General features: G+C 38.4%; 1 protein-coding gene across 1 annotated transcript; it reads right to left on the bottom strand.

Annotated features, from left to right (window-relative positions):
* Positions 1-254: 254 nt before the first annotated feature.
* Positions 255-24,734, bottom strand: cpne7 (copine VII). The gene is made up of 15 exons (XM_054609169.1): positions 24,561-24,734; positions 20,491-20,673; positions 20,203-20,277; positions 18,244-18,318; positions 14,687-14,770; positions 14,510-14,599; positions 14,209-14,307; positions 13,919-14,005; positions 13,469-13,528; positions 12,704-12,837; positions 7,687-7,741; positions 3,370-3,421; positions 2,697-2,830; positions 1,481-1,717; positions 255-614 (listed from the first exon to the last, which is right to left on the bottom strand). Exons 1-15 carry the CDS (start codon positions 24,732-24,734, stop codon positions 462-464), a joined length of 1,692 nt encoding a protein of 563 aa, XP_054465144.1. The 3' UTR covers positions 255-461.
* Between the last annotated feature and the right edge of the window lie 941 nt (positions 24,735-25,675).

Below are 25,675 nucleotides of genomic sequence, written 5' to 3' on the forward strand. Positions count from 1 at the left end.
CATACAGTACTGTACAGTACATCTTCAAATGATCTAAAAATATGACATAAGGAAAACAGTAACGTAAAAGACAGAGGTGTTGAATTTCAAGGCCAATAGGGAATAATAAGTCTTCATCCAATGGATGAATCAGCACTGCGGGATTGGCCTGCATGCATACAAATTACAGGGGTAAAAACAACACAAGCCTCCAGGACTCATAATGCTGAAACATCTGGATGGTCATGGTTTGCACAGCCAGAGAGAAGCGCTGGATCGACACCGAGCAGAGAAATGTAACCAACAGCCTCTGTCTTACTGTTTGATAGGTGTGAAGAATGAAAGAAATGAGTAACTACACATTAAGAAAGATTTTTTCTCCAGTCCTTTTTCAAAAATCGCAAGGCATGCGTCCTTTCTCCCTCTCAGTTTGCCGGACTGGTGCTGTGGTCAAAGCATGGTCCCAAAAGCAGGAAGGATGGTTATTCTGTTGGTGTGGTGGCGAGAGGACTGAGGATGGGGGTCAGCAACTCCCTCAGAGGACACATAGGGGAGATGGCCTTATGGCTGTAGTACTCCACTACTTGCTTGGGCACCTCCGCCAGAACACATTTGGCCAGGGCTGCAGGTGAAGCCTGTAATAGAGATAGAGAACAGATGGTGTTGTCATAACAACTGTTACATATTATTTTAATCTGAGAAACAGAACATTTTCCTGTGAAGCTTTAAAGTTATTTCTATTCCAGAACAAGGGACAGCCAACGGTGTTAGGAATACCTTCTTTGCTACGGACAAAGAGGTATGTCAGTGTCAGATATTGTATTTGAGAGAAACTGTTCTGTTCATGTCAAGCCCCTTCTACTTTCTGCGTAAGAGTTACATAAAAATGAATAATATCCATTTAAGTTTTGCATTGCATGTTTTAGTGTTAATTATTTAATTGATAAAACTGTTTGCATAAAATTCTGTTGTTTTTCATAAAAAAACTCATTACATGAGGGTATCATTTATTACACATGCACAATCCTGTGCAATAAATGTGTCTAGATATCACTTTGTGGAAAATGGTTTTGCAAATATGATTTTGCAGTTATGATTTTATATAATGTAAGTGTTTCCTTAAACTCTGGGTGATTTACATGAAAAATATTCAGCCTAACTTTACAGATAATATGATATACATTTTGTGAATTGTTTTAATTTAGAACATGAGACATCAAATCCGCAACCGACAGTATAAATGTACAGCTGAAATGTTGCAGATTGCATGTGGCTACATAAAGAATTACATTGTTTTTTAAATTTCTGGATCTCTTCCAGTCCATGATGTCCATCTGTGGCACTGGCAAAGTCAGCGAAAGCTTTCTGCCTGCTCTTTTGAATAACAAGTAAGGGGGGCGTTATGTAAAAAATATTTAATGTCAATAAGCATCACTAGCACAGCAGTCAGAAGGAGTGTGGTTGAAGCTGGAAGTAAACAAGGGAAGATTGACAAACTGACCGTTTTGAAGTCTCTGAAGGGCACGAACTGCACAATATCCCTCAGGACTGGCTCGCCCTTTGGTGAGCGTAGGACTCCATCATCTCCATCCAAAATCTGCATGTCTGTGAAGTCTGCATTGCCCACACCAACAATGATTATGGAGAGAGGCTGGTAGGAGGCGCGCACAATAGCTTCACGTGTGTCTGCCATGTCTGTCACAACACCATCCGTGAGGATGAGCAGGATGTGGTACCGCTGGAAGAAGATAAGAGCTTTCAGTGTGTATTAATCCATATTGACATAAACCCATTCTAACAGCATAGTGTGGTTATAAGCAAGAAAACCCATCAGTGTTTTTTTTGGTGTGAAGGCCTTTTGTGCTATATTTGGTAATTTTACAGCCTCCACTTAGTAGATAAGGTTACATAGAAAACAAGAAGATCAAGAACAGATAAAAAAGGAGGATATTAAAAACAAAAGACATGGAACTCACAAATCAGAAACTACACAGACATCCTATGTGTGTGAATGTGTTTGTGTGAAGTTAATGTATGTGTCCACTTAACACTATAATATGAGATTATAAGAATTACAAGAATATTAGCATGGCACTGATCATTTCTGATGGGTCCCATGAATAGTGGTTAGTTTGTTGGTACTGTGTTTATATGTTACTCAATGTCCTGAGCGTGTGTATTTATAATGTGTGGCCTGGAAGTCTAATTGTTGACTGCAGCTTACTTACTAATCAAACTAAGGACTAACATTGAGAAGTAAATAATTACTTGAAGGTCAGTGCAACTACAAGAATGTAATAGTTTAGGACATAGTTTAGGTGGTAATTTGAGAGAATAAATAGATAAAAGGCTTGTGTTCTTACTCCCAAACGGATATCAAAGAGAGATAAGGAGCACAATTACTCTATTTGCCACAGTTGAATCACATTCATCAGCAGTTAAAGAGGTAATTTTTTACACAACAATGGGTCAGTAATATGGAAATATGTATAAAATACACAACAGCAATACGGCACTGTTTGACTTCACTACATAACTTGAAGAAAACTAAATTCATCTATAATGGGCCCCTTCTTCGTTTTTGCACCTCAGGGCATTATTACCATAAACAGTGAGGTGAACCAGAGGCTTCTCACTCTGGGAACTCAGTCGGATGCACAAAAAAAAAGCCTGTATTACATCCATATATTTCTAATAGAGTATAAAGAGTCACTCACAGAAGCATCTTTAATGTTGCCGTCGCCTGCTGCCAGCTTGGCTATCCTGTTAATGATGGGAGAAACATTGGTTGGGCCATACAATTGGATCTTAGGAAGACAGTTCTGGTATGCCTCAACCACTCCTTGGATCTCTGATCAAAAGAGAGCACACAGCAAAGTGAAGGAGACATCAACATAGTTATCTAGACTTCATTAAACACGCATGTCATCAAACAAACCTCAGTAAACTAAAGATGAATTATACATTATAGTCTCTCAAAAAAGTAAGAGAGGCACGAATATGTCTTCTGCCTCACACAAGTTAAAGAAGTTAAATACTTTGTTAGAAGCAAAGTTTCAGATCTGGCTTGTTCATGTGTATTTTTAAGTACTAATCAACTATCAAATCCATAAAGACAATCGAACATAAACACTATTATGACTCTGGTACAAAATTAGAGAAGGATGCACACCAAAATGCTCACAAAATTCTGTACAGGGGAGTTGGCTTTCTTCTTTACTGTTGGATGTTATGAATATGATATGTCGTGAATTAATTTACCTGACATTTGTGGAACAGCTGAGTAATACTGATTTTTAAGCAGCTGTGTTATCAAATTGCAGATGTTAACTCTAGTATCACTAGGAGATGCACTTTTCAGGGAAACTGGTGTACAAAGCCCTTCCTTACCTTCACATTCATCATCCTCTGGGTTGAAATTAATGGCAAAGTCATGAGACACCTGTGGATTTAGAAAGAGGAAATTGTGAAACACTTATTAGGTGTGCAAGGAGGCTTTTTGCTCAACATTTCCATGTTGTTTCAAAAATGGCTGCCATGTTTGGAATCTGGACTTTTTTATCTTCTGATACTGCACACTATAATTTTGTTAAGAAGAAGAAGTCATTTTTGTAATGATGTTTGATTGAAACAACTAAGAGCTCAACAAAACCAAGTTAATCAAAATTGACCAGAATTGAAACTATGGAATGTTAGGGATCCAACAACAAAATTTGATGGCTTATAAATTTGAATTTGACAGTGAGGAATACTTTCTCAAAATTTCACATTTGGAACTACTATGCTTTATTTTTATTCATAAGCCCCATGCCCTAAAATATCAACTTGTCTTGAGAAAATGACATTCTCTGATGAAATAAAAGCCCAATAGTGTTGATGCTCGATTAACATAACAATTCATGAGTGTGAGAGCATTTGTTTAAGCAAATTGGACTTTGAGAAGCAAAAGGCTTCAGTGATGCTGAATAGAGCCCTGAGGAGATGTTAGGGATCCAACAACAAAATTTGATGGCTTATAAATTTGAATTTGACAGTGAGGAATACTTTCTGATAAAATCTACAACAGTGCTACAGACCACATCAAATTAAACTGGGAGTCAGTTTTCAACCACACAGGTTTATTAGTTAGGCAGTAATATTGGTAACTAAAAATCAAAGTGAATGCATATCTAGAGCATTGACCTCATTTTTGCTTTGGATGTATCTAAAAATGAGGTCAGTGATACAGTTATCACGACACGTGTTAAGTCTCTATGGTTAAGTAAGAGAAGATATATTTACATCAGAAGTGATCTAACGGCTGATACATTGGTTCAGCAGATGATAAGGTTTTCATGTAAATTAAGTAGAAAAGTCAACAAGTACAGATCTCTGCCAGGTGTGTCTCCTGCTCCCCTCCCAAACCAAGAAGAGTTATATATCACAAGTCTCACAATGAGACCAAACTTTTCTATGGATGTCAGTTTTTGAGCCATGACATAGCCCAACATGTGGCCTACAACAAACCAGGTAAGCTTGTTTTTAGCCTAGCAGATGGCCAAAAATGCCTTTTGCTACTGAAGCAGTGGTTAAAAGGAGTCAGCCGTGAATGACGTTGTAAAACAGTCAATAAAATATCATCAAGAGGTCCTTGAGCATTCGGTCACAAAAAATATTAGGCTTATGAGTCCAGTAGTACGCAAGATTAGCAAGCAAAAATAGTCAAAATTTAGTAATAAATAAAACAATGTCGTTTTCAAACCACTGTTTAAAAATACCTCACCTTTTCCTGGGTATTTTCCAGTGAGACCTAGTTATGTTAAGTACTAATCTGTGTTCACTACATTCTCAAATACATTCTACTTGTATTAATATCCTGAATCATCACTACACTAAATAGTAATGAGCATTTAGGATGCACTATATGCTTAAAATCTGGTTTCTGAAAAGAGATTGCAACCCCTCTTCTTTTATCTGGTCTATTCCAAACATCAGATTTACTTTGTTTATATTAAAGCTGTTAAATTGGCAAAAATGAAATCCCCTTCTTGATACCGCCCTCACAAGAAATAGTTTTTTTTCCGCAAGCACCAACTGTCATCCAGATCAGTGACGGCTGACTCCTCTCCATCTGGCTACTTTCTTCAAAGTCATTTTGTCTTTAATGTGATTAACAGCCTGCATACAGTCAGTGTATGGAAAGATATTAGTAGTCCTAGGGAAATTAATCATACAGACCACCATTTGGTTTTTGTATCGGGCCTCTGCAAGAGACGGGGTCTTGTTTTGTATCACATTTAACAGGCTTGCTTCATGGCAGACCTTTGGCATGAAACCCACAGGTGTAACTAGTAACATTAATAATGGCTGTCTTTCATTTAGGTCTTCCAGTTGTGAAGCTCTGGTATTGTGCAGGCTGGTTCAATGGCTCAGCTTATAGGGACACTTAAATGGAATTGTAATGTTATTAGTTACAGCTATGTTTTCCTGCCATTCAATATAGAAATGTTATTTTTTAGCTTTGCCTGTTTTTCCCCAAGTACATTCAAAATATTTTTTGTGCGGTAAGAACCAGTGCAACAACAAAACCTGTTGTCTCCTACATCTTCTTTCTATGAGCAAAAGGTTTAACACAACATTTTCTGCCAAAGATGGGAGTCAGTTTTGGTTATTTCAATTGAGATATTTCTGTATTTGTGTTTATCTCACTGGTTTGAAGAAGAGAGGGCTCATTTGGAAAAAGGTGATGCCATATGTTTCGCAGCTATAATCAAGATTTGGCAACATTTAAATCTAAATTTTGCTTATGTTGGCAGGCCACTTGCAATCAAATATAATCAAACAACAATCACACAGTCCAAATGAAGCAGATTGAATGCTTTTTTCTTGTTCATTTGGTCCTGACCTGTTCTGCTTTTCAGAATCTGAATCTAAATTACTGCCCAGCACAGTGGCTTTTTACAAATTTATTTTTTACAAGTTTCTTATGTCTTTATTTATGTTTTCTGGTGTCACAAAAGCTTCCTAAGAAATAACTTAAGAGCAATTGAAGTATTATTTGCCTGTAAATCGACCGCATGTTATGAATAATGGAGACAAGACAAAAAGAGGCGTCGTGTACATTTTACCTGGGGTGATTTCGATCACTGTCACTCATTTTTAATGAACTTATTGAGATGCCAAAGTACACGCAATAAGATAAAAGCCCAACATGCTGCACTGCTTCTGACTGTCAGATTGTTCAGGGAAAAGCCCTGCACCCACATGCATACCATGTCACCATGGTTACCAAATTATTTGCATAAATATATACATCCCTTCCTGGACAATTTGCAACAAGCAGATGGAATTGATAGTATTTTAGCTTTAAATTCAAGCAAAAAACACATATCTACTATCATTCAATCCTTGGGTTTGCTTCCTCATTTCATTTTAAACCACAAACAAACCAAAGAGTCCGATTGTTAGAAAACCTGAGCTGAGAACACCTGGAAGAGGGCTTCTTATTGGGGTTGTTAAGTCGGCATCTAGGTTCAATGGACAGCTTTCAGACCAGCAAACCACACTAAACGGGAAAATGCACCAGAGTCCATCTTGACAAAACCAAACAAGTTAGGTGTGAAAGCACCCTTAAACTCTAAATAAACAATATTTAATGGGAAGTGATGTCCTCTTCTTAACTTTAGCTTTGACTAGTGTGAGTTTTCATAAGCATTCAATTAACAAAAGACAATAGGCCACTGTCATTGAACGGCATGAAATGTGAGGCTCACCATGTATTCTCAAGACTTACTATCTGATGCATCCTTGGCTTGCAAATTAATTTATTTTGTTTTCATAGCATACTTAGTATGCATCATCCACTATTAAGATAACAAGAGTGCACAACAGGAAGCATATACTGAAAAAGAGTCCCAGTCCATCAAACCTGCACACAGGTGTAGCATATGAGATAGATTTGGTTCATGATTAGTCTAATGACTTAATCAGCATTCACCTGCAACCACAATGTGGCAACAGCATGAGTTATATAATAAATGTGACTCCTGCAGAGCAGTCACTGTCATGGTCAATTTTGAAATTAATAGTTTGTACTTACTGAGCCACAAATCTTTGCATGACTGAAATGATAATTATCAGTGTTTCACATCAGCACATAGAACAGTACCATCTTGCATATTTTTATGCAAGATGGTTCTTGATATATGTTCTAAATATAAAATAACATAGTGATTCAAACATGCATGTGTGAGTGTGTGTGCGTGTGTGCAAACACACTCACTCTTTACATGTCAGACATCTCCTCAGGGCTCTATTCAGCATCACTGAAGGCTTTTGCTTCTCAAAGTCCAATTTGCTTAAACAAATGCTCTCACACTCATGAATTGTTATGTTAATCGAGCATCAACACTATTGGGCTTTTATTTCATCAGAGAATGTCATTTTCTCAAGACAAGTTGATATTTTAGGGCATGGGGCTTATGAATAAAAATAAAGCATAGTAGTTCCAAATGTGAAATTTTGAGAGAATGACAAGCGTGTCATAAAACAGGTCATGGAAATCAGATGCATTACATAAAGTTCCAGGGTAGTGGTAAAACACTTGCATTAAGTGCATAATATTGTTCATGTGAAGGGAAGAACAGTGCTATGGAACAGAATACAAGAAGGGGAGGTTTAGTATCAATGAATAACAGGGAGGGCAGAGATATGCAGAGAGATACTCACCTCATAATTCGGAGGGATTCTGGCACCGAACCCCAAAGCCGAAAATCTTTTGTCACTGTAAAGATAAGCAAATTAACCAGTTGTGTATTACGGTTACTGCAGTTAAATAATGGAACAGCTTTTGACAGTGATCTGAAAGATATTGATGGCTTATCCATCTGTTCACGTTTCCAATGGTAAACCCTGTGCTTGTTTGCATTTCATAAATGCTAAGAGCTTGAATTAAAATTTGAAATCCGTCCCACAGTCCCTGCAGCCAGCGCTTGCACCTGTTCAAAGAGCTTCTCACAGTCTTTACTCTCTCCATTTTTCATCGTACCGTATATATGGGCAGATATTAGTTTAAGAGGCTCTGCTATGCAGGATTGTCAAAGACCAGATCACCCTTTTAATACCCTGGCAGGGTGCGCAGACTTAATAAATAACAAGACAAAAGCTGTTTTTAACAACCCTCCATGTTTACCCAAGATGAAATATATCCACTATAGAGTGCTGCAGGAATGACTTCTGAAACCTGGAAATAAGTTAGTATTATTGAACTTCTGGTTCCCTCGTCTTAAAGTCAATGGGTTTTTTGATTATGTTTTTGATGCCTGGAATAAGGATGAGCTTTAAAAAGAGTTGCATTATGGGAAGTGTAATGTATATACAACTGACCAAAAAAAAATAAAAAATCTCCAGCCCAGTGCAAACACAAATAACAATACAAGCTGGACAGAATCGTGAAATTATGTGTTTGATTCATTTACACTGGAGATAGTCATGGAGCAATAGAGAGTACACAGCTAAATTTACACTGTTAATAACTGTTGATGTATTTGGTGTGTTGACAAGAGAGGAATGGAGACTTGTTTGTCCACTCATAGAGCTAATATGGCTTTGAGGCAGCTGAAGTTTAATTAACTCTGATGGGTGCAGACTAATATAAACACTGGCGGAGTGAATAAAAGTTTAACAGTGAACTCTTGACAAAAGCAACTTTACTTTGGCAAGTTTTAGTTACTATAACAGTAGCAGTGGCAATTGGTGTTGTTGTAGGAGCATTAGTAACGCACTTACACCAAAAAAGACAGGCATTTATTATTATCACAGTTGTAGTAGTAGTTTAAGTAGAAGTAGTAGTAGTAGTATTGATAATTTGTATTAACACTAGGTGATGTTTTTATCAATATTGTAATTTTATTACTATTGCTCCTGCTCAAGGAAGTTGGGGGAAAAAAAGGATAATTTGTGTTTTTTCCATAACCTTGCATAAGTGTTTATTTTTTACAGTGGCTCCAAATGGTAACAGCAACAGCCTGTTTGCTTAGTTAGGAAGAAATCACTGAATATGGTACATGGGTCATTTTGGCACATATTTGGTTACCGACATTATCCTCCTACTAAAAAAAAAATCATGCAAATGAGTCAAACTTTTTTTCTCTGTAATGCAACCATTCCACATGCCCTGGCTAATGTGCTGTACTGTATCCATATATAAACATATTCTAGTCATAATGGTCCAAACAAATGAATAGATTTCAGTGTCCAACATCTATCTTCAACATTTATTTGTTTTCAACTAATTTTTCATTAATTTTTCCATCTCAATTCTCCATCCACTGAATACAAGCCTTACTCCCACTATTGTGACCTTTCAAACACACAGGGGTATGTTGTACGGATGCAAAATAATAAGAAAAAAATAAATTATGTGTTTGGTATTACCAGCTTTACCAATGTAGAGCAAGAATTTTAATATTCTGATGGGGACGGAGTGATTCATGCTGAGCCAATTGTATCCTGTGATGTATTTTGCAGCACTCATTTTCTCGACCTTTACACTGTACATTACATTACATTACATTACAGTCATTTAAGCGTCTGCTAAATGACTGTAATGTAATGTAATGTAATGTACACTCTTTCCATACTAAAAATTTGCCTTATTTAATTGATTTCTAAGCGCAATTTACAAATTTCTTAAGAGATCACCTAACTCCATATCTACAGGTGTAAAGGTACGTTTAGGTTATTGTGGCATGTTTCTTGTATCAGGCCCTGTATCATGGCCCGATGTGATTGTATCGGCCCAAGTCCAAAGGACATATAATATTTTAGTTATTGTGGATTTGTTACTTTATTTTTTTTACTTATTTAATATTCTTTACTGTTTTTACTGCTTATTTATAATACTTGTTTTTGATCTTGTTTTTTTACCATGTCTCTTGTTTGCACTATACTCTATGCTGCTGTAAATCATGTAAATTTCCCCACTGCTGGACTATTAAAGGATTATCTTATTTTATCTTATCTTATCTTATACCAGGGAATCAGATTCATATTCTTCTCCGTTGTTTTTTCTGACTGAGAGAACGAACATGGTGAGGAATTTTGTCTAGCTCAGGTAGGGGGATATTTTCTGGCATCCTTTTCTCCTGCTTCACTTCAGGTAACCACTTTATGAAGAACTTTATATCTCCCTGGGTCTTCCTAGCAGTGTTCTGATTGGCCTGCTGTTCAATGAAATTGGCTGTATCGTCATCATTCACCTCCACAAATTGCTCCAGACTCAATATCCTGTAAGCCAAACCATCAAGAACCTTCTCACAAGCCATCTTGGAGGAGAATGAAAAAATCCAGGAAGGGTTGCTAAGAGGAACTGAGTAGTGTTGCTAGGGACAACTTCAAAGGAAGGAGGGCATTGGCTGTTACTTTGCAAGCAGCCTCAGGATTGGTTAATGGAACAGTGCGGATCCTGGTTATTTTCATCCATTTTTCTCGTATCGCCCAGCTCAGAATCCTGTATCGCCCTCCTGGATTTTAATTGTATGTAAAACAGTGTATGTATCAGCCTCAGTGAAATATGTATCATGCTGGGCCAAAGGCTGTGTATAGAGCCATTTTTGCTCTAGTTTGATGATAACATACAGTACCAACATCCAAGACAAGGTGGCAGAGAAGACTGACAGGTCATTTTCATCAAATTAATTTTGCTGTTAAGTTCATGGTGGTCCTTGTTTTCTCTTTTTGTCAGCACACGTGAAGAGCCACGGGAGATGTGCCCGGTATAATAGCCCTCTCAGCAAGGTAAACGAGCCTCTGCCCACACAGACAAAAGCTCGTCACTCCAGCTCCATAATGCACTCCTCTGCAAGGACTCTAAAATCCCACATCACCTATATTCACTAAAGGCTAAAAGGTGTGCTTGCCCACGTAGTTTTACACCTCAATAACAATTGCAATCTAAGAGGGAATGGCTGCCTACACTTGCTGTCCCTGTTCATCAAGAGGCATGTTTCCATGTATAATGCTCTTGTGTGTAGTAAACAAGAAAATGATAAATAAGAAGAATGAGCTGCTAATTTTCAGGCAGGTTTTCAGTGTCTCCAGTGCTATCTCTTGGATGCTATAATTAGCCAGACAGTGCTCCCATGATATTCAATAGGAGGATCTGCATAAATCAGAAGTCAGAGTGTTAATCCTCATCTGGTTTAGTTTTGACGGATGAGAGGATCTTTCTCTGACACAGATCATTTTATAAATGATTTCCCATTAATTAGCCTGCCTGTCTGCAATAACTAATAGTTTTGTGCACATTTGTACCCTGTTTAATATTTGTTTTCAACAACAATAGAGAGTCATTATCAAAACCAAAATGTGCAAGACTGAATCTCAGACAGTTTTTATATTTAGAGTAACGGGTATTCTCACATGGTTGTATAACTTCATTCAAATAACTTCAGTGTCTTTAATGATTCCTTAAACAGGCCTCCTGCTGCACCTACATCTGATTCAACACCACGCTGTTATTTCACCACCCATAATGCCTCCCACTTCATTTTGAAGTGCCTGCTATCCTGGTGTTAGCCCCTGTCTCTGCGTGTGTCTGTCTGTAGTTCAGGGTAATGAGCCCATGCAAGCTAAGAACGGGGACCAGTAGCTGCAACAGATGCTGAGAGAAAACTGTATCATTGAGTTATCCACAGGAGAAGGCACATGCAACCACCACTGTGAGCAAAGACTGCGAAGTACATGCAAAACAGTTTGCACTGTCCTTACAAACAGCAGAGACACAGGCTCGCAGCTTGTGCTCTCTCATTCTCTCTTTATGTGGCAAGAAATGGAAGTTATATGAAACTATTATATTGATGATTTAATTATAATAATATTTTGTCAGTAGTACCATATAGAAAAGGAAAAACAAGAGAAAAGGACAGAGACATTTATCATATTTCTTTTAAACTTGTGATGTTTGTTATCATTATCTTTTTTTCAAACTGTAATAAAAAAAAAAACAATTAGAAAAAGATTCAGAAAATGCTCAGACATCTCCGCCAAAAATCTGTTTATAAGAAAACTGATGTTGCAGAGCATTTAAAGGCATTTGGCTATTACGGTCAAAATGTCAACTTTTTGATGGATTCTTAAAAGCTGTAAAGTGATGAATACTTTGACAAAATGGCCCGTCAAGTGTGTCCAGAATATAGTGTCAGTGTCCTTGACTGCTGCTACCAAGCACCAGCTTCAGCCCCAGATTAGCCTCATGCATAAGTTATGTGAGTGAAGGCCAAATTAGTTTGCTCTAATTTACCAGTTACAAACACTTTCTCATGCTTTACTTTGCCATGGTTTAACACACACTAAAATACAGTTTGCAATGTGAACATTATGAGGACAATCAACAAGACAGTATTTGTGCTGCCGGCTGCTGTTATGACAATGAGAGGCTATTCACAACACAGATACATTTCAGTGAAGAAATGAATCGGAGTTGGCGGTCAACAGTTCAGTTCCATCAGCTCCAGACCAAACTGCTGAGCAGAAATGTAATAACTTGTAAGATTTATTCTGTTTCAGTACTCAATGATTTCCATTCCAATACTTTTGCTGTGATTCAGATGGAGTGGCTCGTTTCAGTGTGAGCGATCCCATCAAAGTGCAAGGGACACTCAGCATCTCTATTTTACAACAGGAGACACTGACAATCACTGTAGGCACCAAAGAGCCTTTACTGAGAAATAAAAGACTGACAAACCTATCATAGTCTTGACAGATCTCCCCCACTGCTATCAGAGCCTTCAGGTACTCGTTGGGCTGGTATGGGTTGATGTAGTGCAAAGAGCAGCTGTTCCTGGGGTCTCCATTTGAGGCTGTGAAGTCAATGGCAACCTGGTAAAAAGAAATGTGAAGTATGAACAATATGACAGAATCAATTTTTTATTTTGCCGCTTAACTTTTTTATTTGGCTGCTTATGATATTGTAAATAATTCTTCATGAGAGAGCCTGAAATATGCATAATGGCAGTATAAATTATCTGATCAGAGGTAGGAACTTGTGCTTTTCACACCCACATAGATGGAAACAGCTACAGCTCCAGTACACTGTAGATCTAAGTAGACAGCTATTTCAACAAGGGGGAACTGCATCTACCACAGCAAAATCCTCACAATTAATATTCATTGCTTCAATAATCCAGCGAGAGTGAGAAAAAGCACAACAGAGGGCAGACCAAAGGGCAAGAGTTGAAGGTACACAAAGTTGCCAACAAGAAAACTAACTGAAGGATAAAAAATATTTAAATTACCGTGTAATCTTTCACATCCAGAAAATGTAGCATTTTATGCATGTTGCATACTAACAGACCAGCAAAGAAAAGCCATACCAAAGTCTGTTTATCAACAAGCAATAAAATCTTTAAAAAAAAGTAATCTGACACTATTAGGTAATTCATACAACCAGCCAGTGCAGTTAATGTTCATTGACAGTGAGGCGTCATTAAACACAGACTGCTCAATTTACCGTAAAGTGAATCTGGCATCCTCCCATGATGTAATCTAAGAAGGAGTACACTCTGTGGAGCTGCATGAAAAAAAAAAGAATATTTCTTTAAGGCAAAACCCCTAGAAGCATCTGCTCATTAAAACGGAATTAACTCAACAAATCTGTTGACAGTAAAGGATGAAAAAAAGTGATATATCTACTCAAAACTGCAGGAACTAAAAACGCCTTCTGCTGAGATAGCTGTGAAATGTCTTATTTAGCTGTACAGTACGAGAAACCACACAAGACTATTTCTATGTACAGAGCATACGTGCATACAATTATTTATTACTACAATTCAATTATACTGTTCCTCAAATTCTAAGCAACTGTTTCATACAAGAAAAGGCTTCCGGGACACAATTTTTGTTCCTATTTCATAATTTAAAATAAAAGCATTAAACACTAAATGGTACAACTGATTCCTACCTTGAGGTCAGTGAGGATGACAACTCCTGAATTTTTATAGTTTCTCTTCTTCTGTTTGTACTTGGGATTGATGCAATCCCACGTAACCTTAAACAAAGCAAGTTGAAGACAAAGAACAGGAGCAACAAACAGCAGCATTGTTAACAATGGACATATGTCTTAAGCAACATGACATTTGTTTCATCTGGGATGGATTTCAGCAGTGCAAATCAGAGGCATATATTGGAAATGGATGAAACGGTAACGCGGCTGTCTCTCCTTCGCTCTGCTCCGCCTCTCCATTCACTGACCTTATTTCCACTGGAAATATTCTGCATTTCCCTGAATGTAGCGTAAAACTCGCCGATGAAGTCGTGTTTTCCCCTCGAGTCATAATCCCACACTAGGCACTGTGGCACACAGGGACAACACTGTTTACTTCTCTCTCTCTGTAGGTTTGGCTATACATGCAGTATTCTTACATTATGTATTCAATCATCCCTCAAATATTCAATGAAAGTCTTTTATTCTATTACTGTTAAATCCTGGTTGCAGAGTTTCTGACCCTTTTGTTTTTAACAGATGTGGACGTAGTTGCTAAAGATCCCTTACCTTGAGTTTCCGCTCCTCATCACAGCTGCACAGAGATATGAGAGACACTTTGAAGGGCTCCCACACAGGATTCAGGTTGTTTTTAATCACCTGTTAGAGTAGGAACACATATCATATGAAGCATAGTGTCAGAAAAAAGCTGTTGCTTAAACTGAAGAGGGTATATGATGAATTTACCTCAGTTCTGTGCACAAGCTGTTCGGTTTCATCGTCATTGATTCGGTATATTTCCAGAAATGGGTCTGACTTGCTGAAGAGATCCTGCACAGAAAACAGAATATCAACACTACTGACTCTTAATGTTAATACAGGACCCTATAACAATTGATCCATAGAAAAGATTAGAAAGTTTAACTGTTAAGTATTGCTTCTGGTATCATCAGGTCTTAGTCCTTCCTGAAATTGCTTTAAATCAAATAAGAAAAAGTCAGCAGGACTCATTGAGATCAAGATCTATTTAATGAGAACAAATGACACCTCAAACGTTTGGGTTATATAAATATCTATCTTTGGTTTTTTGGTTGGTTTGTATAGAAGAAAACTTTGTAATTTATGCAAAAGGCTGTTGACACAGATTTTTATCATTGCTGATTGCAGAGGTAATTGTCTCTGTGATTAAAGGTCAGGGAGGAGCAGGCATCACATTTACAGCACAGCGGGGCAACTCTTTTGGATAAGACACCAACAAGATTCAGAAAAAAAGAGTCTGTTTTTAACCTTTTGGTCAGAAGGAAGTTTGAGAATATTTTTACAAGCTTCCAGCTCATACCATTCCCTAGTTATGCATTTTTTTCCTCAATCGCTAACCTTTTTCTTGAGCCAATAGCTTTTAATGACCCGCTATTTCCTTCCTTACAGCCTTCATAGCGGTTCTGAAATATCTTTATTGGTTTCTTCAACCAATATTTGAAGCTCCCTAGCAGAGAATTTAAACTTTCTTTTGCACTCCATTACTTCTGACAAAATTCATCTGAAATCGCCCAGCATGGGGTTGTTATTAACATCTTGAATATGAGTTAACTCAACTGTGGCTGTGTCCATATTATCATCAGTGTTAGTAAATACTGTGATAAGTTGAAAACATGCCTGAGATTTTGCATCCTTTACGGTTATTTGGGTTACTTTTAAATCATCTTCTGTGTCTCAAGTACAGGCGTCTGAGAGCAGAGCAACACTGATTATTTAGGTCAATTGATTCTTCAGGGACGAAAACAAATGATTACTGTGTGTCTGTGTCTGTGTGTGTGTGTGTGTGTGTGTGTGTGTGTGTGTGTGTGTGTGTGTGTGTGTGTGTGTGTGTGTGTGTGTGTTGTGTGTGTGTGTGGGGGGGGCTTTGTGTAAACCAAATGAGACAGTTAATGCTGCATTTCCCGCCACATTAGCCAGATACATCTCCTGAGGGAGTTGAGCAAAAAGAGCCGTAGCATCCTCTTTTTGTTGTCATGGCAACCACTAGCCAGTGGCATCCGCTGACGCAGATGTCAAAATCTAATCCTGGGCCAGTTATGATATCTCTTCATTAATCCTCCTGTTCATCTACATCTGTAATGTGATCCTTCAATATCTACAGCAGGTTGAGGTGATACAGACGACAAGCAGCTAATTAGAAACAGTTTGCTGCTTCAGTCATCATCTGTTGGATAAATTGCTACACCCGACATCAACCTGCCAGATTAGTGGAAGCAAATTTGTCTTTGTTTTTCATGAATTAACCAGTTAAAGTTACAATCCAACAACATAGAGCTGTGCAGGGATGAGTTCTAAAACAGAGAAATTATTTAAAATGTTTGCGCTTCTGGTTCCTTGGTCTCAAATTCAATGGGTTGAAAGGGGTTTTGGTTGGATGGGTTGAAAGCTGTGGTGAACACAAGCTTGAGAGATATTAAGGTTTTGTTCTGCGATACTAAATACGAAAGTATTCTACCTACTTGTCTGTGAATTTTAAGATTTTACGTTTCTTTAAAAAGGCGGTTGCTTACTGCTAAATGAAACTACAAAACATCATTAACTTTGGACGCCAATGCCAATACCATTGCTGGTATTCTCTGCTTGCCTCGCCTAATCTTACTGTCCTGCTCCCGTCCTCTAACATGATATCTGGTTTTCTGTCTTACGGATTCCATGTGGGGGTAGCATTATACAGCGAAAAAGTGAAATCTAACCAAAAACCATTTGAGCGTTTTGTGTGTTTTATTTGTCCCGTCCCCGGTCTGTTAAGCCTTTACAAATGTAGTGGAAAACGAGACACTAAGCTCTAACACGCCTACAGTTACAGGTATCTACTGAAAAAAACAATCACATTACTGTAGCCCCACTTTAGTGAGAATGCCAAACAAGATGTCCCAGAACCAGACCCTGGATAATTTGGTCATTGTTTATTCTGACCAAATTATGTTTGCAACACTCCACCTAAGGAAGGGATGTTTACCTAACCAGAAAAAAAAGTGTTTATTATGTTGTACATCAGTTTTGTTTGATATTTGGCATCAATAACCAAACTCTGTTCCTAATAAGCTGCTCAAATGTTTGTTCAGACTGAAAACATGAACACCTTTGTTTCTCTGTGGTGCATGATTACACAGCACTGCTCCACAGTGATGAGCCCACAGCTGTAATCAGTTTAAACAAAGCAAGCGGGTGGGTTCTCCAGGCAGAAACTCAATATTTCCAGTAGCACACTGAATATATGAAGCAAATATGCACTTTTTTATCATTTCCCTTGTGTAAGAGTCAGGTTCAATTTCACTGCAATCTCAAAAATAAATGTACATGCTGCAGAAAATTAGAATTTTTCTCCCATTACCCTTGGGAATTTAGGGCAGACTGTGAGTGCGGCATCATGAGGCTCACTGCTAAGAACATGGAGTGACCTCTGATCATCCGAGTTGTAATTGGATGTAAGCTCCCGCTGTCTTTTTGATTGAAATATGCCTTCAGTAAAGTTTGACAGCATGAGCGTAGGAGCAGTTAAGGTCAGTGATATCCAGTCTCAAAGTAAAGCTATATCAACTCAACAAGTAATCTTTCACATGTGGTATCATGTGCCATCATGTCATTTACGCTCAACACTTGTATGTTGACAAATGATCATTGTACCTTCACATGCTGCCGCATTATGTCCCTACAAAGATGTGATATTTAGGGTTATATTATCGTTTTTTTCTCCTGCTGTAACATGAAACATATAATGATTTAGAAAATAATACCATACATGTTTCTGCCTTCAAGGCCAGTGATGCACTGTGGGTACTTTCTGAAGTTGCACTACTGCATCATGATTATCCAGTTACTATTGTGGTATATTTTCAGGTCTTGCACGATACAGCGAAGGCCCCAAGTGTTTTTGTCCTATATAAGAAGCAGATGTGCAGGATACCAGGGGCTGAAGGTCAAAGGTGTAGAATGTTGGAGCCCCATACAAGGTCTTGACCTCAGCCCAAATGTGAATAACATGTACCATATATAAGGAGGTATAAGAGCCCGAAAAGTAGGGAACTCACAGATTCGACTCGAGACCTCCGGGCGCTCTAGACGTCCGTCATGACATGTGTTGCTTGTTTGTAATAAACTTTATTATACCAGCAAGAACAGTGTCCGCGGAGCATCCTTTCTCATCACTTCAACAGCACTGTCGCATGAAAGATACGACACTATTACTACTATCTATATTAAACCATATATAATAAAATATGAACTGTGTTGGTATTTCCGTCAAAACCATGGCCTCTGCTCACCTTGTCATCAAGCTTCTTGGCACGGAAGGAGAGCTCCACATACCCGTTGTTGCCAGAAATTTCCTCAGCGTGCACCTAAGAGGAAATACAATATGTCAGTAATATATTTTGCTTATTGGCTTTTTTATTCATAGCAAGAAATCACAACCAGATGATCTATGTTTCAGGAAAGAAAAAGCTCATAAAAGCTATACTGTTGTTACCGGAATTAAAACTCCACACTATAAATATATTTTTTTGACAAATGACATTTGGTTGCGGATTGATTATTATTAAGTAGAATATTAATATAAAAGTTGTTATCTGCCAGTATTTTAAACAGACTGCTTTACTTAAGTTTTTAATATACGTTTTAATACAACATTTTCCTTTCCATTGCAAAAAGTCACTTTTACTTTAGTAGTGGTTGCACTGTGGTTAGCAGTTAACAAAGTGAAGTGGCTTTTACTTAACTCGGGATGCTGGACATTAAAATTAGAGTAGAGAGCCCCATTAGCTGCAATGTAATGGGTCCCTGCTGTTACCCGTTATAGTCTCAACTTGAACATAAAATTTACCACATACAGTACAGTGCAACAGTAAAGGTGCTCTAACATTACCAAATGGCTGCTCTGTGTATAAGACCTTAGTTTTAGCTGTGTGTTAGTTAAAAAGAGTAACCGAGCACCCGGTGCTGCTCCCTCTGGCCCACTCACAGGGAACAGAAGTTTGCTCTTGCTCCATTCTTCTTTTTGAAACCGAGATAAACTTTACATCAAACTGCAGTTCTGCAGAGCAGGCACAGCCATGGCTTGACAAGCCTTGACAGCGATGATTGGCAAAGTAGGAAACTTGCACTTTCTATCAGACAGCTTGTCCTAACAAGTCCTTGTCCTTGGTACCAAGTTCAGGAAAACATTTTTATAAAAAGGTGTGGGCAGAAGTTTTTCTGCCACATAATATTCGCTTTCTGTGTGAAACAACTCATGACAAAAACAAAGGTTTGAAAAAATATATTGATTTGTGAAATAATTGCTTGGAAAAAAACTTAATAAAAAACTTAGTAATAATGTTAAACGTAGTGATGATGCAATGAACTTTTTATATTTGCGTACATGAATGGTAAAAAAAAATACTCTTGTGTGAAATCTCACAGCTGAACAAAGACCTTCATAATGTCTTTGTTGGTTTAAAAAAAAAAGTTTGGAAGGAGGATTAAATGACAAAGATTTAACAGGATGAGTTCAACTTTTCCCTAACAGCACAGGGATCCAAAACTATCCATAATAGCCCTGCATAAAAGTGCTGCAGGTACAGGTTCAGGTCCTCTTATCATGTCCACATCCTGTCTCTCTCAAGTTTTCTCGAACAAGGAATAGTGGAACACTGCACAATCTAGCTTTGCTTTTTTTTTTATAGGCAAACACCACTGGCTTGTTAAGTGTAAGATTGTGTTCAATGAACCAACAGCTTTTCTTTTCCACATCTGACACATGTGATTTCTTATACATTTACTCCTGCATCCCTGTGTGCATTGGCACATTTAGCATGAATGGAACGCCATGGCACCAATAATGGACACTAACATATAGGATGTATACTTTTAACAGCTACCGCCACAAAAAAACAAAACAACGATGTACAGGAGCAACATGAAGCCATTCTGTGAGTGGTATCTTCAACTTTATCTTAAGATATATATATTTTTAAATCAGAGCTTATAGAGGTATAAGCTGTTTGTTTCCAATCAAATCAGGCTAATACAGTGATCTACATTGCAAGGTCATTATGGTGCCTGAGAGTGAAAAGATGTAAGACTGGATTTTTTTTTTTTTATTATTCCCATTTATTTGCCATTTGTTATTTCTTTCAGTTCTCACTGGTTATTAGCTACTAACTTTCAATTTCTTGATATTCAGCAATTTAGAAAATGCCATTCAACAGAGCAGCAAGGTCAGAAATAAAAAGTTAGAAACCTACGGTGATGGTGGATTTGCCGGCATATTTCCCATACTTCAGCAACAAAGGCTTCACCATCTTCTTATGGGCCACGATCTGCAAAAAGCAAGATTAACCCATTGTTGGCTTTGAGCCTTCTTTAGCAGAAAAGAGCAGAGTACTGGGATCTGAGTCATCAACACCGGCGTCAGGTATATTAACTACCACCAACATGTTTTAGATATTTTACAGCAGACAAATTACAGTTTTTATGGCACAATTCTAACTAATATAACTGAAATAAATGGATTAGTAAGACAATCTTCCTACCTGGCCAAGAGTGCACTCCACCCCGCCCAGAAAGTCATCATCGCGGGTCCCGATGCTGTGAGTGCCATGGATGTCATAGACTTCAAATCGCAGCTTCTGAACCTCCTCAAAGTAGTAGTCCAATGAGAAAACCTTGGCAAAGACCGGATGCAAGTTGCTCTTGATCACTTCTGTCCTGTCCAGCTGAGAGGGAAGAAACACTTTCAGTTAATATATTTTAACCATTGTATTGTTTCTTATTTTAATTCACTAGATGTGTGATAAAAGCAAAAGTGGACCTTATGGAGTGATAGCACTTCTACAGATCTCACAAGAAAATAGGAGTGGAAAACATAACTTCTTCTGTCTTCTTGCTTATTTTGAGAAATACCAGAGACTACAGAAGGGCAGAAGTTATTACGTTCTGTCACAGGATGATGTGAGAGAAGATTGGAGGGCTCGGACATTTTATCTCAGCATACAGAAAACATCCATGCTTGTCTTTCAATGCCTGACAAGGAAAAGCTGAGCTCTCTGAGGCCCCATCTGGTCATGATGGAGGATTTAGCTCTCACGCAGCTCTACATACATTTCTATGCCGCCCAATTTCTCACTAGGACAAATCATCATTTAACATGATATTTAAGTAATTAAATAATGGCAAACATGCAGTAAAAATCCACACACTCAAGAATGTTCATGATATATTGTAGTTGTGTAGAACAGTCCCATCAAAAGGTTTAATCTGGAGCTGAAATTAATTAAATCAAAGACTGGTTTTAGACCTATTGAGGGTGTAAAAATATGAAAAAGTCTCTCAGCATAGTCATACATTTGGATACAAGTCCAGACTTGTCTCTTAATGACATCAGAACGTTGTGATATTGCTCTCTTATGTCTTGTCTTCTCGCTTTGGTATATAGATTTTTCAGAGACTTTTTCAGAAAAGGTGAGAATGTTAGCTTGGTTTGAACCTCCTTCTACCAACTTTGTCTGTCACTTTTCACAACCAAAAACAAGTGCAACACTATCTTGCCATTTCTATGACAGCACACCGTCTTCGAGTTTATTCCAAAGTGGACGCAATATAAAAGTTAATTTCGGAAAAACAAGCGCCTTAAGGGGTTGTTTCACCACGAGCCATCAGAACAGCGTTAGTGCTTCTCGTCATAGACTCTATCTGGGATCAACAGCATTGTGGTCGAGAGCACTGTCTAAAATCTCAAATAGGTGTTCAGCTTGTGTTAAGATCTGGTGACAGTCAAGGTTATAAAGCATCATTTAAATTAATATCATACTCTACTCATCAAACTGTTCAATCACTCGCTCCCTTTGAATGGTGGCATTATCATCCTGGAAGAGGCCCCTCGAATCAGGATGGAAATATTTGATTATGGAGTAAAAGTGATGACTCTTGTATTGATTTGCAGTGACCCTTCCATCTAATGAAACAAGTGGACCAACAAGTGGACCAAAACCATGCCGGGAAACTCCTCCCACCTATAAGGAAGCATCTTCATTATCTTCATTTATTGAGGGTTTTGCCTTATTAATTATGTGTATGTAATGGCATCATAAAACCCATAATGTCACATATCCTATATGTTTATTGTATTTCTATATTTTTCTACCCTTGTTTCACATCGTTGCCAGTTAACACACTGAGGAAAAGTGTCTGCCCGAAACATAAATGCATGAATAAACTATTTATTTGGAGTGCTGTCCTGCTGTTGACTTTTTGGTTTTGAGCACCCTTCTACACAGAACTCATTACAAATTTGCAATACATTTTTTTGGTTAGTAAAACATATCACATTTGGGTTTTTTTGTCACGTATTAATTTACTCGAACTGAAGAATAAACGGCTCTGTGTTGGAAACAACAAGACTTGTTGTCTTCGTGGTTCTATATGAATAACCTGACTAGTTATCTAGTTTACATCCACCTCACTTCAGCTTTGTGTTATGGAAACAATAATAATAATCAGACAATTACACAATGTGATGGATGGCTGGTAGCAGGGATTGCTCTACTGTTTCCTTTTCACTCTGGCAAACATCACAAAGTAATAGAAGAACTTCCAGCAAAGGACTTGGCTTCCTCAGCCTCATTCATCTTCATTTCTCTTTATTGTCTTCTCCTGCCATCTCCTCCTTTCTCTGTGCCATCTGGATGGACAGATTTGGGATGAGTCTGTCTGTTGATGAAAGCTTCTCAGAGCAACGAAGGATAGATAGTGCCGAAGTCTGTGACGCCTGTTTGCTGGAGTGGGGCCAGAATTATAGAGAGATCCCTGACATAGAAATAAAGGCTTTCTCTAATCAGTTCTTCCAGGTAGGTAGAGCGTTATCTCTGAAGCTCAATCATAACTGGCCCTTGTAGCTTAGGTCAGATGCCAGCAGAAAGATCTAGTTTTAAATGTACTCACTATCACTTGAGCACATAGAGTCTAGTTCACACAAAAAGAAGACAGATCTGCTGTGGGTGAAAAACCTCAAGTCATCTCCACCCTGCCTCTGAGCTTTCCCTTTAAAGGGAACAGGTGGTGAAATAAGGTTTTATTAAAATAAATGTTCAACAAATAGCAGGTTCGGGTCACAAACAGTATATGAGCTCAGAAAAGAGAAAGAGGGTGGCAGTGGTATGAGTGGGCTCAGCTTCTTACTCAGTTGTTGACGTAAGTAAACAATTTATGGCGCCTCCCAGTACTGAGGGATTTGACAGCAGAGGTTTGAACAACTTCTGTACACTGTCATGACTGTCAAGTCTCAGAAAGATAGATAGATAGATAGATAGATAGATAGATAGATAGATAGATAGATAGATAGATAGATAGATAGATAGATAGATAGATAGATAGATAGATAGATAGACAGACAGACAGACAGACAGACAGACAGACAGACAGACAGACAGACAGACAGCTTTTCTGCAATTGTAATACTGCACTGTCGTTATTTCATTTCATATGAATTTGCTTCAGCTAGTGGAGCTAAAAATAGCCACTCATACATGCTACATTGAACCCAGGTCAGTCATCTCATGTAACAGCCTCCAATCAAATTACAACCAAGAAAAATCCATAACCGTGTGCTCAACACTGCCAGCCGAGTGTTGTTGTTTTTTTTTATCATAGTAGAGTATCTTGAGGTTCTACATTCATACAGCCCAAACAACAAATGACTCTCGGGGGCAGGAATCTGAGATATCTTTGTGTTGTACGAAGGGTAGCGGGGGAAAGAAAATCTGTGTAATTAGATATCCTCTGCCGTGTTTTAACACATCCTCTACTTAATGGAGACCTGTGCTTTGGCTATCCCTAATGAACTAAAAGACTTAATTAACAGGGAAATGAGAGACCTGCTGCCTACGCTCCAAATCAGCTTGGGACTAATCCAAGAAAGTGAACATTTTCATCTGAAACACACCTCATCACACTGCTTATTAACAACTCACTGTTTGTCCACACATGGACCGGTGGAATATATAGATATCAGAACACACAATCTGCAGTAAATTAGTTAAAATGTGGAGACAGAGAGTGTTCAAGCCTTCTCTGAAAATATACTCTGCATTTGACATTTTTTATTTTGAATCAGTCAACTGTTGTGTAAGCCATGCTATTTTTTGAAAGAGTGACAACCTTGTAGCTGCAAGTTCAGCAAACCATTAACAGATTTATCTCCCTGGTCGAGCTTGTGCGACAACACAGGTTTTAGGTTTAACTGAGATGGGACTGAAATGGCATCCCAATGTTCAGCATTTCACACATCACTACTGCTTCATCTTAAAATCTGTGTCTTTCTGTACAACAAGTCTGTGTAACCATTAAGAAAGCATGTTGCTCAGATCACCCCAAGGTGCTGTAATTTGAATAACTCTATGTATGTGGGATTCAAGGCACGATTATTTACACATGATGTGTAAATAATGTGGTTAATGACAGATAGGGAGATGAATAAAAGATGGTGGATACATTTTTTAAAAGCTATATACTGCTGCCTATATGTTGGTTGAGCAGCTTCACACTTTGAACTGTTCAAACTGTGTATTTTTTCAGATTTAAGAATAAAAAAGGTGGGGGTGCTCACCTCTATCCACTGTCCGTTGGTCTGCACCATGATAATGACACATGGGTCTGACTTATTCAGCGTGTCTCGGTCCAGCAGGGCTTTGCAAGACACACGCAGCTCTACTTTGGAGACGCAGGTAGCTGGACCGCTGAGGCTGGTCGCAGGGGAGATGGCCTCCAGAACATCGTTCATCCTGGCTCAGGGCGAGAGGAGCTGCCAACCGGCGAAGTAGTAGGAAGTGGGAGCTCCAACGGGGAGGGGGAAAATGTAGTGCTGGGTCAAGGGATTTCAGTAAAGACGTGGCGCTCTCACAGGAGACAGGCTCTTTTGATTCGGTACAGATGTCATGAAAAAAGAACAGAGAATCCTGTTGAGTCCAAGGGGACCAAAGCAAACGCAATCTGTTATCACTGCCTGTCAGAGCTATCCCCTTGTGAGGAGTATCATCTCACCTCGGTAATGACGAGAGACAGGACATGAAGGTGGTGGGGTTGTGTCTTTCAGGAGCCTAGATCAGATCCCTGGAAAGATTTATTTAAAATGGTCAATTCTGGTGCTTCTTCTTTTTCAGTGCTCTTAATTCCATGAAAAAAAGGAGGGTGTCAGAATTACAGCGCTATGCACACAAATATATACAAAGAAATAGACTTGATATCATTTTTTTTCTACCTGTCACTATTTATCTTGTTTCCTGTTCGAAACATGAGATAACAAACAATTTTAGTGGGAAAAAAAAAATATGGTTTCCCTTACTCAACAATGGGTAAAAAAGTGAAAGTGGCAGATAAAATCAGGAATCCAGCAGACACATGAGCTGAGTGGCTTCAAAGCCCAGAGGATAAACTAAGAAAAGGCCATTGATTTTTTTTTTTTCTTGACTCAAGCATACACCCTTCTGAAGTGTTCTTGACTAAAAGCTGTCTGACGCTGCTCAACTGTTTTCAAGGGGAAGAAAGTATGAGGGTTTAAATCCTCTACCAGCATCCTTCACTGCAAGTGTCACATTATTTTTAGGAGCCAGACGAACAAGTGAACGGTTGGCTTTCAGCACCAGGGACAGCGCCCGTGTGTTTTTCTTTTGTTGTTGTTGTTTTTTGCCAGCTGTGAGTCTGGAAACCAGATGTTACCCAAAA

Source organism: Anoplopoma fimbria, chromosome 2, assembly GCF_027596085.1.
Source record: "Anoplopoma fimbria isolate UVic2021 breed Golden Eagle Sablefish chromosome 2, Afim_UVic_2022, whole genome shotgun sequence".
Lineage (NCBI taxonomy): Eukaryota > Metazoa > Chordata > Actinopteri > Perciformes > Anoplopomatidae > Anoplopoma > Anoplopoma fimbria.

What these genes read in the sequence shown, in the direction of transcription:
- cpne7 (XM_054609169.1), bottom strand. Translation starts at nt 24,734, where the DNA reads ATGAACGATGTTCTGGAGGCCATCTCCCCTGCGACCAGCCTCAGCGGT. An exon ending in GATGCCAGATTCACTTTACG is followed by an intron (nt 12,838 to 13,468) that starts GTAAATTGAGCA and finishes TCTTTTTACCAG; the next exon opens with GTTGCCATTGACTTCACAGC. An exon ending in GAATCCCTCCGAATTATGAG is followed by an intron (nt 3,422 to 7,686) that starts GTGAGTATCTCT and finishes CTAAATCCACAG; the next exon opens with GTGTCTCATGACTTTGCCAT.